The sequence below is a fragment of the Octopus bimaculoides genome, chromosome 2 (assembly GCF_001194135.2).
Source record: "Octopus bimaculoides isolate UCB-OBI-ISO-001 chromosome 2, ASM119413v2, whole genome shotgun sequence".
Classification (NCBI taxonomy): Eukaryota; Metazoa; Mollusca; class Cephalopoda; order Octopoda; family Octopodidae; genus Octopus; species Octopus bimaculoides.
Genome location: NC_068982.1, coordinates 61,493,804 through 61,510,399, shown reverse-complemented (window position 1 = coordinate 61,510,399; position 16,596 = coordinate 61,493,804). Strand labels below are relative to the sequence as shown.

General features: G+C 36.8%; 2 protein-coding genes across 2 annotated transcripts in view; one reads left to right on the top strand and one right to left on the bottom strand.

Moving 5' to 3' along the window:
• Positions 1-515: 515 nt before the first annotated feature.
• LOC106882926 (FAST kinase domain-containing protein 5, mitochondrial) lies at positions 516-13,966 on the bottom strand. The gene is made up of 7 exons (XM_014933770.2): positions 12,657-13,966; positions 10,436-10,530; positions 9,035-9,194; positions 7,918-8,083; positions 5,212-5,232; positions 3,615-3,732; positions 516-708 (listed from the first exon to the last, which is right to left on the bottom strand). The coding sequence occupies exons 1-7, from the start codon at positions 13,906-13,908 to the stop codon at positions 595-597; spliced, it is 1,926 nt and encodes a 641-aa protein (XP_014789256.2). The 5' UTR covers positions 13,909-13,966; the 3' UTR covers positions 516-594.
• Positions 7,785-16,596, top strand: part of LOC106869440 (probable 28S ribosomal protein S16, mitochondrial) — a 457,459-nt gene continuing 448,647 nt past the window's right edge. The window contains exons 1-2 of the transcript XR_008266939.1: positions 7,785-7,950; positions 14,339-14,418. The gene's annotated coding sequence lies outside the window, so the exon portion shown is untranslated. The remainder of the gene's footprint in view (positions 7,951-14,338; positions 14,419-16,596) is intronic.

Here is a 16,596-nt window from a genome sequence, read left to right as displayed (position 1 = left end):
AATAAATACATTATTATGTTGTCCCTTGTAAGTATGCCCAGCACACTCTTGCTGTCTCCCACTCTCTCTCTCCTCCTGCTCTTCGCTCAGGCTAGGTAACCATGTATCTCCTTTACAGGAGCACACCTATTTGTTCACATTTTGGATCTCGCTCTCTCTCTGGCCAGGTAACCATGTACCACCTCTACAGCAAGATACCTGTTTCTGTCTCATTATAACCTTTTATCATCTGATGCAAAGTCACTTCCTCCAATGCCCCTTCCCCTCTCAAAGGATCTGTCTTGCAAGTTACTTGGTGACCCTGCCAGTGTTGGGGGCATCCAGCCATAAAAACCTTGCCAAAACAGATACAGATGTCTGGTGCAGTCTTCTGTCTGGCTAGCTCCTGTCAAACAGTCCAACTTATGCCAGCATGGAAGGTGGACATTAAAAGATGATGATGATGATAATTATGCTGAGGTTTGAGGAAATCAAATAACCGTCTTCAGGATTCAATAAACTGATTAAATTAGGACAAATGTTTAAGAATATCTTTATTGTTTCAATAATTTTATTTGTATTATCAAAATAATCAATTAATGAAATAAATAAGTTTCATGTGTTGTTAATATTTATGTTGAATTTCTCAATAATATTCTGAAGAATCCACTCCTTTTGTTCATCAAAAGTTAATTTCTCATTTAACTGTCTTGCTGTAGTTGAAGTTATCTGAAGTTAAAAAGAAAGTTATACATTAATATATGTATGCCCTCCCACCAAGTCTTTCTCCATCACAAATATACACACACATACCAATACGTTCTTACATAATTACAAGTTGTAGAAGCAGATTAGTTAGAGTAATTTGCAACAAGAAGTTCAGACAGCTGTTTCCTTTGTTTCAATAAAAGGTTTCTATTTTTGTGTATCTCTCTAAGATTGATAAAACAAGTACCAGTATATACTGAGCTTGAATCAAAAGACCATACACTACACCTCTGCAGATGTATGGCTTTGTGCAAATATAAGATATTCTTCATCCTTATTTCTTTATCATTTTCCTGTCTTTACTGATTTACATCTATTTCCCCATCTATTATGCTACCATGATAAAGATAGGTTTTGAAAATCTGGATACGGTGTACGTATAGCCACGGTAATATGGCAATGAAACATGGGCTGTGACAACAGAGGACATGTGAAAGCTTGAAAGAAATGAAACCAGCATACTCTACTGGATGAGTAATATCAGTGTGCATATACGACAGAGTGTAAATGATTTAAGAAAAAAATTGGGTATGAGAGGCATCAGTTGTTGCGTGCAAGGGTGAAAACTGCATTGGTATGGTCATATGATGTGTATGGGTGAGGATAACTGCATAAAGAAGTGTCGATCTCTAATTGTGGAGGGAACCTGTGGAAGGGGTAGACCCAGGAAGATGTGGTATGAAGTAATAAGAAAGGATCTTCCAGACACTGGGGGACTGAGGGACCAAGACTTGCGGTAGTTTGCTGTGCTTGAGAAGACATGTCAAGCTAAGTAAAACTGTGGCCATTCATATATACATGTATGTCCTCTCTGTCCCTTTCTTAGCCAAGTGGTCTTTCTCTTGAGGGTTTGCAGGCACTGGTGTCATGTAAAAAGCACTTGTGCTAGTGCCACATAAAAGCACCCGTGCTGGTTCCACATAAAAGTGCCTGTGCTGGTGCCACGTAAAAGACACACAGTACACTTTGTAAAGTAGTCGGTGTTAGGAAAGGTATCCAGCAGTAGAAACCATGCCAAAACAGACAGTTGGAACCTGGGCAGCTCCTGTCAAACTGTCCAATCCATGCCAGCATGGAAAGCGGATGCTAAATGATGATGATGGCGCAAGTCTTTCGATAGTGGATGATACCATTCATACTGTTAATCACTTAACTATGAAGCAATCCTAAAACCCGTTGTCAGTGATGCCTTTTGACAGGCGGAATGAACCATGTACAAAAAAAATCTTATGCTACAAGATCGTGACACCATAGACCTGAATGAAGATCTGTTGAAGCTGGAAGGTATTGAGAGAAAGATGATTCACTGGATGATTAGTGTCAATCTGTAAGAAAAGGGCAACGGACTGTTAAAGGTGTCAGTTGATATATGTAGGATAGATGACTGAGTTGGTATGGCTGTGTAATGTGATTAGATGATGATTGTTAATGGAAATGTTTTGTATGCAGTCAGTGAAAGATACTTGTGGTAGAGAAAGACAATAAAAGACATGGAAAGAAATGGTAAGGTCATATCTCCAGATTTTGGGCTTTACAAGCAAGGAAGCAAAAGATTGAGACAAGTAACAATATGCTGTACAAAAGACTGTATAGCATATTAGAAAAGGTATTTTAAGATATTATTGATGATGATGATGATGATGTCCCTGCTATGAATATGAGTGAGTGGGTATTAACTGAAGAAAAAAAGAGATATACGTACATGAGTATGTTATACTTACTCTTTTGCTAAATCTGTATAAAATATCATAAACTGATATTTTAAACAGATTCATCTGTCAGCTGTTAGCACTTAACTATTTTACTTGTTTATTGTTTATTATAGTAAAGGTGGTGGACAAGGAGATTTGATATGGTGCTGATCTAAATGTCTTTTAATATTTAGCTATATTAAAGCAGTGAGCTGGTAGAGCTGTTAATGAGTTGGACGAAATGCTAAGCATTTCTTCTGGTTCTTTACATTCTGGGTTCAAATTTTGATGAGGTCAACTTTGCCATTTCATTCTTTCAGGGTTGGTAAAACAAGTACCAGTTGAACCTGAGGCTGATGTAATTGACTTATCCATTCCTTAAAAGTGCTGGCCTTGTGCCAAAAACGTGAAACCAATATTTAGCTATATTCCTTCAACTTGCAGAGTTCAGGTAAAATTTTATCTATGATCCTTCCAGGCTAAACAAAAGAAGCAGCGGTAGCATAGTGAGGTAGTATTAATTTATGGCCATGTGCTAAAGTGAGACATTATTGTTATTATCAGTGATGATGATGATGATATAACTGCAAACGTTAACAGATGTTGAAGTGTCGGGAAAATGTTTACCATTAAGTGTAGAGAGGAGCATTTTGTTATAAATCAATAAGTTAAGCTGATTCTTTTGTTGTCATTGATTTACTTCTTACTAACAGAAACAAAATGAATCATGTCAACGACTTAATGACTATGTTGGTCATTGATTTGAGATAATGAGAGTTGATGTAACTAATACAACCCCAACACTTTTTAAAGGCATAATTATTGGGTTTTTTTTGTTATATAAATAGCATGCACCCTCAATTCTTACAAGGTTTAACTCTTTAATCCATTAGCATCCAGATTACTTGTCAAACTTATTCACATTGTTTTGAATTAATCATGTATTATCTTGAAGCTTTGAGATTTCAATGATGTGATTTTGTATTTTTCGAATGACATTATAGGGAAGGTATGAGAGGCCACATCTGACCAGTTTGAACATAAAACAGGTAGAATAATTTTGCCAGATTTTGCCAGTTTGATCACTTAATTTTCATTGATTAACTTTGACAAGCAGTTTGGCTGCTACACATTTGGGTTGCACACACTGAATTGTGGTAAAGTCAGAATACTTACCAGAATAACCTCAAAACCTAACAATTCTAACTGTCTCAGTTTGGTACGATAGGTTCCAAAGATCACGTGTGGTTCAGTAAGAGAACACTGGTTTGGCCCTGCTACCTGAATGACAATTCTGGTTGTAAAATAAAATAGAATTACAACTTATCATCAACATAGTAATTCACATCACACAAAAAAACATTAAATAATAAATGATTAAAAAAAGTGTAATAAATATTGGTTTCAAATTTTGGCAGAAGGCCAATAATTTAGGGGGACAAGGTGAGTCGGTTACATCAACCCCAGTGTTCAACTGGTACTTATTTTATCAACCTGAAAAGGATGAAAGGCAAAGTCAATCTCAGCAGAATTTGAACACAGAATATAAAAGACAGAGGAAATGCCACTAAGCATTCTGCACAGCACAATAATGATTCTGCCAGCTTGTTGCCTTAGGAAGTGTAATAAATATTGATTTTTCTGACATGGCATGAAGTTAGATATTGCAAGTGAAGAATAGTTTCACATCATTCTTTATACTTGTTTTACTAGTTTAGAGGGATTTAAATTTACAACACTGAGATATTGAAGTACATGCATTTTTTTTTACAAAAAGAGCTAGGTTTCCAGATGAGACATTATATTTAAATTTTGTTCTAAAAGGCAGTGTCTACACATATTTGCATTCTTCCAGTTACTTTCAATATCGTTTATTCCAGTTACTTTGGTTTAAATTCTCCTTCCATCACTTCCCTAAATACATTTGCTTCATCTAACCACTAACAACTCTTTGACCATATCTTGGTGAAAGATGTCCTCCATTAAGGATATCCATCATCTATCTTGCTTTACTCTTTCTTTCAGAAGACCTCCTCAGCTCATTTGGTCCTTGCACTCACTCCACACTAAGGCTGTGCTGTAAAAATTGAATCTTTTGCAATCCTAACTCTTTATAACAACTAGTTTCATTCCTTATATACATCCCTAACAAACATATACACACCCTAAACAACTTTGACCTCTTTCTCATCTCTAAACCCAGCCTTTCTTAAACCATGAGTTTTTGTCCCTATGGAATTATCCAACCATTACCTACTTCACACACACACACGGGACTGAAGCAATAATTATTTAAAATTCTGTAAAAAACTCATGATGTGGTGTTTTCCACAGTTATAATGTGTGGCCACTCTTGTGACTGTAGCTGTTGTATCTACTCTAGTAGTCACAATATTTTCTTGGTATCGGATACAGTGTATCTCTTCTATACCTGAATGGTAATATACTGCTTTGTCTGTTGTGCTATTACTGATAGCTCTGCAAGACACTGAATTTGAACTGCCTACCTTGACTGTTACTTGGCACATAACTCCAAATGAGAACTCGTACAACGACTCTACAATGACCGACACATGACTCCTTGTACTGATTGATGTCATCTCACTTTATAGTAGCTATCTCATACCACTTGTCCCGTGGAAGGGGTGTACCATTTCTACTATAACAAAACTTATCAGTATTTCAACAGACAATAAAGAAAAAAAAGTATATATATTTATATAGTCTCAACATGAACAGTTGTCCATTCATCTTATGACAGTTAAATCCTTACCTTCTGGCAATATTGGTTTTCCTGAAAAAAAGAAAAGGAAATTATAACAATCATTTATTTTTCATAAATGAAAATCACTTTTTATTTAAGGTGAGTTATTTTATTTAATTTGAAATATATATAGTTAGAATGTCTATTAGTCATCATCATCATTTAGGATTTGCTTTCTATGCTGGCATGGGTTAGACAGTTTGACTGAAACTGGCAAGCTGGAGAGCTGCACTAGGTTCCAATCTGATTTGGCATGGTTTCTATGGCTGGATGCCTTTCTTAACACCAATCGCTCCAAGAGTGTAATGGGTGGTGCTTTTTATACATTACTGGCACAAGTGCCAATTATGTGATACTGGCATCAGCCATGACTACAATTTCGCTTGTCTTCACAGTTCTCAAGCATGACATATTGCCAAAAGTCTTGGTCATTTGTCATTGCCTATGTGAGGTCCAACGTTTGAAGGGTGTTTTTTACGTGCCACTAGCACGGGTACCAGTTACACGACACTGGCATTGGCTATGGCTATGATTTCACTTGGCTTCATGGGCCTTCTCAAGCATGGCATATCACCAAAGGTCTTGGTCACATGTCATTGCTTCCATGAGGCCTAATGTTTGAAGATCATGTTTCACCACCTCATGCTATGTCTTCCTGGGCCTGCCCCTTCCACAGGTTCCCTCCACAATTAGAGACTGGCACTTCTTTACACAGCTGTCCTCATCCATTTCTTACATATTTATAACATTTTTAAAATGATCCTAGTAAGCTTTGTTTAGATATTATTTATAAGAGAGTTGAAGAGAAAGTGGGCCTATTTTATTGGTTGCTTCTTCAAACTGTTCCAATCACCAACGACCATTCAACAGTCAGATCTCCCACTGTAAATGTGGATTTTATTCCAATATTGGCCTAATAGGCCAGTTGGTTCAGTGGTTAGAGCATTGGGCTCACAATCATAAGGAGTGAGTTCAATTCCTGGACTGGGCTGTGTGTTGTGTTCTTGAACAAGACACTTTATTTCATATTGCTTGACAGAGCAAAAAATTGTTATGACCAGAACCCTGAAGGCATCATCAAAAATGGAAATGCAAAGATCCTATGGGATTTTATGATTCAGTGCGACCATGAGATAGAGAATAGGAAGCCAGACAATAGTCTTAATTGAGAAAGAAAACAAATTATGCTGGATAATAGATATAGCATGCCCAGCTGACAACAAAGTATGTGATAAGGAAGAAAGAAAAGTCGACAGGTTAGCTTGGGAAGTTAAGCAATTGTGGTCGGTGAAAAAGGTAGCAGTAGTACCAATAATTGTTGGAGCCCTGGGAACAGTGAGCAAAAATCTTGAGAAGTACGTGGAATAAATAGGGGCTGCAATAAGGATGGAGCACTTGCAGAAAACAGCGCTGCTTGGAACTGCTCAAGTACTCGAGAAGGTGCTCGAAAAATAAGAGGTGTTACCTTAGTTCACTGGTAGTGAACAGCTGACACTGTAATACATCTCCAGTGTTAGAAGCTGTGCAAAGGCAATTATAATAATAATAGTAATAATCCTTTCTATTATAGGCCCAAGGCCTGAAATTTGGAGGGAAGGTGCTAGTTGGTATCATCGACCCCAGTACTTGACTGGTACTTATTTAATTGACCCTGAAAGGATGAAAGGCAAAATCAACCTTGGCAGAAGGTGAACTTGGAATGTAAAGATGGATGAAATGCTGCTAAACATTTCGCCTGGCTTGTTAACAATTCTGCCAGTTTGCCACAGTAATAGGAACAATTGTAACAGTAATTATAATAAATGAATTATTTAATATTTGAAGTTGACAGAAAGAACTTAATTAAGAATTCAAACTTAACCAGAAAAATAAGGAAAATGCTCCATAACTTTCTTAATCTTTAGAACACTTTATAATCTTCATTACATTGACAATGCAAATTAGATTATTTGTGTGTCTTAGAAATGAAAACAGAAGTGGGAAACCACTGTGTGGTTAAGATTTGCTTCTGAACCACATGGTTCCAGGTTCAGTCTCAGTGTGACACCTTGGGTAAGTGCTTTCTGCTGCAGCCCTGTGAGCAGACTGGGGGGACACACACCATACATAAGCCACTCCTTCTGGTGAAGAGGATTGGTCTGCATGAGCCCTGTGCCGGTGCCACACAAAAAGCACCCATGCTGGCACCACATAAAAGTGTCCAGTACTCTCTGTAAAGTGGTTGGCATTAGGAAGGGCATCCAGCCATAGAAACCAAGTTAAATTAGACTGAAACCTGGTGCAGCTTTCTTGGCAGCTCTAGTCAATCTTTCCAATCTATGCCAGCATGGAAAATGGATGTTAAGGATGGTGAGGATGACAATGATGAAGTGTGTGTGTGTGTGTGTGTGTGTGTGGTTGAATCTGTAAGTCCTTTGTGTTCACTCATGAAGTCTTTGCTTGCAGTAGTCCACTACAAAAACATTCAGACTTCTTGACTGGTTGTGTAATCTTTGTAAACAAAAGATTCATTTGCATGGTGCTGTTTGTTGTTTCATAGAAAGGGAGAATACTGTAAAGGGTGGTAGGGTTGGTGACAAGAAGGACATCCTGTTGGAGAAAAACTCTGCTCCAACATACTCTAGTCTAACCCATGTAAGCATTGAAAGGTAGAGAGTAAAGCGATGACAATGACGATGAATAACTGTGAGTAAAAATGATAATTAAGACCTGCACCTGTAATCAGTTTGTTTGCCAGTTGATGGGTTGGTAAGTTGCTTTAATAAATCTTCAGTAACACTTTGTTGGAATTTAACAGTTCTTGTATCATCAGAATCTAATTTCACACTTGATGGTGTGAAGTTTAAAGGGCAGTTGTCAGAGTTTAGGTGAAGTTCAATATCTGTAACAAAAAAAAAAAAAAAAAAAAAAAAAAAAAAAAGTTATTCTTCTGTTATTTAATTGCTGGTTTCAAATTTTGGCACAACAACAACAATTTAAACGAGGGAGTAAGTCGATTACATCGGCCCCAATGCTTAACTGGTACTGATTTTACCGACTCTGAATGGATGAAAGGCAAAGCTGACCTCGAAGGAATTTAAACTTAGAATGTAAATTCGACGAAATGCCGCTCAGTATTTTGCCTGGCGTGCTAACGATTCTGCCAACACGCCGCCTTCCGGCGTGTTATAATATTAGCTGACTGCCCGCCGAGGTCGACTTTGCCTTTCGTTCTTTCGGGGTCGATAAATTAAGTACCAGTTACGTATTGGAGACGATCTAATCGACTGGCCCCTTCCCCAAAAATTTCGGGCCTTGTGCTTAGAGTAGAAAAGAATATTAACTGACGGGAAGTGGAGCGGAATCACTGTTTTATAACATTGCAGGGGACATAACTCTGCCTATTTCTTATCTGTTTAACAACATATTTGGTTGGGTGGCGACGGGAAATTAGAAGAGCATCCAGTAGAAAGAATTGGTCCAATAATAACCATTTCACTTAGGCTAGCATGGAAAAATGTTCACTAAAATTACTTGGAATTAATCTTTTAACCGTAGGGTAAAGAAGGGCCAAGTGATCCAAATGAAAGAGGAAGACCAAGGAAAGCATGAGGAGATTTCATGAAGTGCAGCAGGTTAAACTTTATGAAAGAAATGACAAAAGGAAACAAGTAACGAGATGCTGTGCATGAGAAAACTTGTCCATCCAATGCAAGCATAAAAAAATAGATGTATGATAATGATCAGATGTGAGAACCAAACTTACATTATTTATAAAAGTAGTTGTAAAATCTTTTAATAATTTAAAAAGTGAGAGAATATTTGATTGAAAAGATAAGAAAAAAATGCTAACCTGCTGTTGTAAAGTGTGGTAGTATCATGTGGCAGTGTACTTTACTTGGTCCAATTAATTTTACAAGTTGTTCATAGATTGGACTTAAACCAGAACGAGTTTTCAGTTCAAATTTGATGGCCCTTTGAAAATCTGATACCTGAAATTTCTTTACTGCTTGCTACAATAATAGAAAAAAAACTCTCAATAACTATAAAATATGAAAGAGATATATTGATAACTCTGATCTTTCATGAAAACCTATATTTAACAAATGCAAGATAAAGAAAAGTCACTTGACTGATAAGCATAAAATCACTCACAGACATGCTCCGGCCTCTAGCCCACAGGTGTGTTGTTTCCTCCTGCTGCCTTTTCTATTTATACTATAAAGGCCTCTACTCTTCAGAACTCATATCAACTCCACTCAGGTAATTCTAACCAATTTGTCTCTCCTTTTCTCTTTACTCTTGTTCACACACTCAACACTATGTCCAAACCTTCCTCCTGACATTTTGTGAGAAATGTCCCTACTATTTCTAGTTTAAGTGACCATATAGAAGTTCCCATGTAGTTTTAAGTTTTATTATTAGATACAGACATAAGGCTGCAAGCTGGCATAATTGTTAGCACAATGGACAAAATGCTAAGTAGCATTTTGTCCATCAGCATCATTTAATGAGGTCAGTTTTGTCTGTCATCCTTTTGAGGTCAATAAAATAAGTACCAGTCGAGCACTGGTCGATGTAATAAACTTACTCCCTCCCCTGAAATGCTGGCCTTGGACCAAAATTTGAAACCAGTTATTAGATACAGACATAAGGCAGCAAGGCAAAATGCATGCCAGGCATCTATCTTTACGTTCTGAATTCAAATTCTGCTTTCATCCTTTCAGGGTCAATAAAGTAAATGACTCGTCCCTTCTCTCGAAATTGCTGGCCTTGCACCAAAATTTGAAATATATAATTAAATACAGATATAAGGCAGCCAGCTGGCAGAATCTTTAACACACTGGACAGAATGAGTTCAAATTCCACCGAGGTCAACTTTGTCTTTCATCTCTTTGGGGTTGATGAAATAAGCACCAGTCAAGTACTGGGGCTGATGTAACTGACTAGCCCTCTCCCTGAAAATTTCATGCCTTGTGCCCGTAGGTGAAAGGATGATTAGTTACAGAAATAAACGTGTGATATTTGCAACCATGTGTTTCTGGGTTAAACCCCAATGAATGGCATCTTAGGTAAGGTTCTTCTATTGTAACCTTAGGTTGACCTTGTGACTGAAATTTGGTAGTTGGAAACTGTGTGGAAGCCCATCACTGACATGTGTATGAATGTGTCTGTTTTTATTTTTACTACTGTAGACCAGGATCAAACTGCATCTCTTTTTCTGAAAAATGTGTGTATTTAGATCTATACTCACCTTTTTAAGCCTTAGGCCTTTATAATTTGGGCATTCAATGTGTGTTGAGTTATGTATCAAGAGAAGTTGAGATTTCTTTTCCAAACCACGAAGCCCTTTATGAAAAGAAATAAGTTAAGTGAATATAAGTAGACGCAATATACTATTTACAGCATTACTATTGTGACATTGAAGATCTAGGGATTCACCTAGGACACATTTCTAGCAATGTTTTGAAGAATTATCTTCAGTCATTCTATTATTTGACTGCATTTTTTTGTCTGTAGCACAGCTTAATGGTTTGAAGCTGACAGAGCCTTTCTTACTAGCCAGAAGATGGAGATGACAGTGAGTGAAAGGAGATGACTACCTAAAAACAACCTTCCTGAATTAAAAACACATTCTCTTTCAATTCGCCGTTCTTTTTGGAAAAATGAATTGTACTCTCCTATACATGCACCATTTGCTTGAAAAAGTTCAACATTTATAGTAGAAAGTTATTAAAATTAATGGCCAGCATTTGTTTGCACATTCAACTTTTTTTTTTACATTTGTTTTTTTTTTCAAAACAGTCTTAGAAGTTCAACATTCTGAACATTGAAGGTTCTGAAGATGTAAAAAGTAACTTTTCATAAATTTATTCTTTAGTGCCCCACTTCTCTGACAACATTTACAACACTTCAGTGCATTGTATATGTTGACAGTAAAAGGGACTGGAGATAAAAATGTGGGCACCTCAACAAGGTATCTTGGCCTGGTAGAAATAACAATCAAATCTCCCTCAAACCTCATTATACTATCTCATGTATGTATGAGCTATAAAAGGAGCCCCTATATGTTAGGGAGGCTAGGTAGGAAGGCAGTAAAATCTTCTCCATAACACTATTAAACTGTATGAACTAATGACAAAACCTTTGCATGATAGGTAGACCTGGTAGAAAAAGCAGCCAAATTCATGTTAAACTACATGATATATGCTTCAAAACTTTGCAAGGACACAAAACTCACCATTAAAAATATGATGCCCATGCACTAGAGACCACAATCAGGCGAGGAAAATTTGCTGAATATGATTATTTCATGTACAGATGACCTCTGAAGATTTGTCATTTGAATTTAAAAGGCTTCAATTTCCTGTCTGGTCATCAATAAACCTTTGCACTGAACCTGGTGCATCTTGTCTTTTCAATTGGTTGAATGTACCTCTAGGAATGTTGTTATTTAACCACAGGTCAGCTCTGATCAAGTAAACCTGTGATCAAAACATTCCAACCATCTGTTTATATATCATCATCATTTAACGTCCATTGTCCATGCTGGTATGGGTTGACTGGTGTAACTAGAGGGGGTAAGCTGGGGAGCTGTACCAGATTCCAGTTTGATTTGGCATAGTTTCTATGGCTAGATGCCCTTCCTAATGCCAACCACTTTACAGAATTTACTGGGTGCTTTTACGTGGCACTGGATGGGCACTTTATGTGTTGCCTCACAGGCACCTTTACATGTTGCCACACAGGCGCTTTTATGTGGCACTGTCACAAGTGCTTTTACATCACCAGAAAGATTGGTCTTAAAACTTCTGCTGCGGGAGTGCCCAGCATGTCCTTCCTATATATATTTTAAGACAAAGGGAAAGAGAGATTTCTAGCAGATACAGTAACCTCAAAGATGAAAGATGAGATGAGGTAATTTGATTAGTAGGAAGGAAAAAAAAACCCCTCATAAATATGCAGTAATTTTGATATAAAGTTGAGTGGAATCACACTGAAAATTTAGAAAATTAATTCTTTCAAAAACTATTAGTTTTATAGGGTTAAAAATATAGCTTACATTTCTGAAGTTTCAGTCAGACGAATGGTAAGATTTTAGCTTAGATCATGTAACTTTCTCCATAAAGCCTGAGCACAAATTCTCCAATTAGATAAATAGAAGCAACTAGTTTTAAGTGGATTATTTGGAGACATATAGGAACACTCCAGCTAAACAGTTATTAGACAAATGAATTCTAGATTATATTTCTAACTAATATAATAATGTTGTATACCAGATTTTTAACTGAGGAAACGTTTAATTTTACCAGAGCCCCAAGTGCTTGAAGCATTTATCTCTAGAATAAATGAACTCTACTGGGTTGAAAAACAATTTTCTCCAAACAACTACAAAAAAGTCAAATTAACTATTGTTTTGGTATACAATAAGCTCATTATTATGATGATGTAGTAAAAAATGACAAACAACAAACCTTGCAATAATTCAACATTTTCATCTTTCATTAGATAGTTGATAAGATTTTGGGGAAAAATTCCAAGAAATATGGAACCCATAACAGTGTCACAGACAGACTCTGGGTATTCATTGTTGCCTTGATCTTCAATTTGGGAATGAATATCTATAAGAGTTTCAACGATGGTCATATCCGACTCAGTTATGCCTAAAGTTCCCACAGCCCATATGATTCTACCTATTTCTTTGGAACGAATTGAAGGCCTGTCGTTGACTATAGCCAAGGCTCTTACTAAACAGTGATGAATCAAAGCAGGATGGTAGATTCTAGTGGAAGCGAATGCCATCACGACATGCATGATTTGATTGAGAGAAAACCCATTTAATAAATCATTCAAGATTAGTTGGTCGGCAAGTCTTTCAAAAAAACTTACTTTACAATAACCAGCATGGCGGAAAGCCTTCAGCACATTTATGAGGTGATTAGGTTTAAATGATCCTAACTGTGCAAGTGTTCTTTCGGCAAACTCATCGAGAAGGTCAAAAGAAAAGATTCTTCGGTTAGCACGGAAATATCCCAAACAGACCAAGCCAATTTCATCTGGACTAAGATCCATGACTATTCCAGACAAGTGGTCTTCTATTTTTTGTAACAAAGTTTCTGGTCCACTTCCATGAAAGTATATATAGAACAGGGTTAGTTTTAATATGCTCGGTTCATTAATAACGTGATCAAATTCGTTGTCGATGTATTCAAATAATGTACTCAAATACTTAGGACAACGAAAATAACACGAGAAAAATAAATGAGCTGCTAAAAACTTTTCGTTCAATTCCAATTCAGAAAAATTTCCTACAATCGCTTGTTCAATTTCTTTTAATTCATACAAGGGCAATTTTTTACTCGAGTGAAGCTTTTGAAGCAGGTCCTTTGCAGACAGATTGCTGGAGCTTTTCAGTTTTCCATCAAATTCCTTATTTTCCACAGGACGAATATGTTCTGAAAGTGACAAGGAATTGTAGATGCCATGACCAACACTGAATGAGACAGGCCGTCTTCTTGAGACTTTTCGCGATGTTTTAGTGTAATTTTGAGACAGTTCGAAGCCGGGAACGGTGGATAAAAGGCGTATTTTTGAAGCATTGAATCGTGGACATTTAGGACGAATTATAGTATTTGCACTACATATTTCGAACAGAGATATTGGATTCTGTTTTCTTACCTGATTATAAAAAATTCTTTTGACAGAAGAAGAAAGCCAGAACGACATAGCTAGCAAATGGATTTGTTGATTTAAATCTGACCAACAATACTTATTAGTTATCTCCCTTGCACTCATAACCTTGATAGCTTTAGTGAAGGGGATTTCTAAATAATTGCTGATATATATATATATATATATATATATATATATATATATATATATATATATGTGTGTGTGTGTGTGTGTGTGTGTGTATGTGAGGCTGTGTGAGTTCAATAATAATAATAATACTGCAATAAAAGAATAAAATTTCTAATAATATATCTTTAAATAGCAATTAACTATTATAGAAAAAAAAACACAAGAAGCAACAAAAGCACAAAATATCTTATTTGTCACAAACACACAAACTAACAAGCAGAGAAATTTCCAGAAAAGTGTACGCTTATTTCTTTTATGATTAAAATAAAGATAATTTCGTTGATTATTTTTTAAGCGGTTACGCGCTCGGAATTTACACCGGCGGTGCTGTTGCTAATATACTTCAAGTTTACCCTCCGGTGTCATTGAAACCTGGTAAGTTCAGCCCTAACTTAACTTTTATTTAATTTCTATTTTGATTTATGTTTAAATTATGTATGGGTGGAAATTCTCTGTAACAATTATTTTATTGCATATATGAAAGTGAGTGGATTTAATTAAGAAGGGAAGTTTGTTTATATTTTCTACTGTCACATGTTCATCGGACGTTCATGTTACTTAGTTTTCTTGTGTATAACATCTTGGTTATACACATATCGTATCTCTGCTGTTATATTTAATCACAAATTATCTCCTGTTATATTCTGGGATGAGAACGAAAACACCTAACCATAGAATTCTGTTCTCTCAAACTATACAAATTCGTATCATTCTGTAAATAGCTCAACATGCTTGGACACATCGTCAGTGTTTGTATACTAGTCACTGAGTGTCTCAGGTCTTACAACACACACCCTTATTCAAGTGACTGGGCCCAGGTTGATCAAATCTAGACCTTAGTCCAAGCGCATTCTACTATCCCGACTAATTACCTCTTTTTAGCCAAGGCCATATGGGTGCTTTCTCAGCAGCTTCTACGTTACCCTTGATGGCTCTTTTGCTTCCTCCTCTAAGATTTCCATAGGCCTTTCAACCTGTGAATTCTCGACTGCCAGCCTCCACGGGCAAACACCATGTTCTCCATTCATTCTTGCGACAATCCTCTACCAATTCCTGGTACACGGTTCTCTTTCTCTACTGTGCCTCTTCTATCGTCTCCTCCCACGACACAGTTAACTCCAATAGGATTAGTTACATTGTTGTCTTAGAAACCAAGATGATATATGGTCTAAGCAGGATCTGGATGATATGTGCTGGAAATTCTAGTTGTTTTTCCAGTTCAGCTTCCTTCAACCTGTGGAAAGTAATCCTTCGCTGCTATTTTTGTGTATTTTCGCTGTCTTCTCTCCTCCAGAACAAAGGCTATCATTCTGGCTGTAGTGTTGATATTTTTACCGTTACTGATCCTGTTAGAAATTGCTTCCGTGATGGTATCACCAGTGATAGCATCCTTATTACTTAGTACTTTGGAGTAACTGCTTAAGCTCTGCTTGTGGGTGTCCCTTATAAATAGGTTAGATGGTCTGGGGAGGACATCATAGATCAAGATCCTCGATCAAGAACTCAATCCTCTGTGGATTGAAGATGTCCACTAGGTGACATCCTGCTCCTCATCTGTTTCCACTTCATCCAGTGTACCAGGCTTGATATTTAGTGAAGACTGTTGACAGTACAGTCTCATTCCTGTTTTTGTATTTTGCTGCTCAGACTACTCCAACTGTTTTCTAGTCTCACACCTATTAACACAAAAATCACACACTATTTCTGTCAGAGACCCAAATCTTATTCTATATCTCTAATCAATCTCTGCTGCTCAAACTATTTTCTATACCCAACTTTATTCTAACAAGTAGCATCACTCTTGCTATCACTCATCTTTCTTATCAAGATCTCAGTAATAATACTTCCAGTTACTCTGGTTGAGAATTTCTCTTCCCTACTTTCTTAAATTTATTTGTTGTTTTCTGAACTCCTTCAACCTGAAGAATATTAATGAATTTGACCATCTAGTGAAGAAGTGTAACTGGCCAAAAAGAAAAGAGGCATGCAAGTTCCCATGAACATCAAAATCGTCAATTTATTCTTCCAAGAAAAATAAACCATTCCTTGCAGCTGACAAGTCCAGTCAACAAGCACAAGTATAGTTGGTAAAGCAAAAAGTGTGTATGTAACATTATGTGTGGAGGAGGGAAAGTTCAGTAATACATAGATTGGACGGTTCCACAGGTGCTGGTGAGACAGAGGATTGCACTAAGCTCCAATGTTTGTTTCTATAACTGTCCTAATGCCAACCACTTTACAGTGTACTAGGTGCTATTTACTTAGCATTAGCACCAGTGAGGTCACCATAAATCTCACAAGATAAGGCACCTCAACTGAGTGAGGAGTAGTATTGAGGGAGGTGGCTTTATGCCAGGTGATGAGAGGTTAAAGCATGATTGAGAGACAGATATAGGTGTCTTGCTGTAGGGGGGATACATGGCTACTCCAATCAGAAAAGAAAGATGGTGGTGAAAATATGTCAGACCATACTCTCAAGTTACATGTGAGAGTAGCAATTAATAAGGAAATGAGAAAATTATATGAACCCTATATATATATATATATATATAT

Coding starts and splice junctions, on each gene's coding strand:
- LOC106882926 (XM_014933770.2), bottom strand. CDS start 13,908: ATGTCGTTCTGGCTTTCTTCTTCTGTCAAAAGAATTTTTTATAATCAG. Junction 8,084..9,034: donor ACCACACTTTACAACAGCAG/GTTAGCATTTTT, acceptor TTTTTGTTACAG/ATATTGAACTTCACCTAAAC. Junction 3,733..5,211: donor AAAACCAATATTGCCAGAAG/GTAAGGATTTAA, acceptor TTTTACAACCAG/AATTGTCATTCAGGTAGCAG.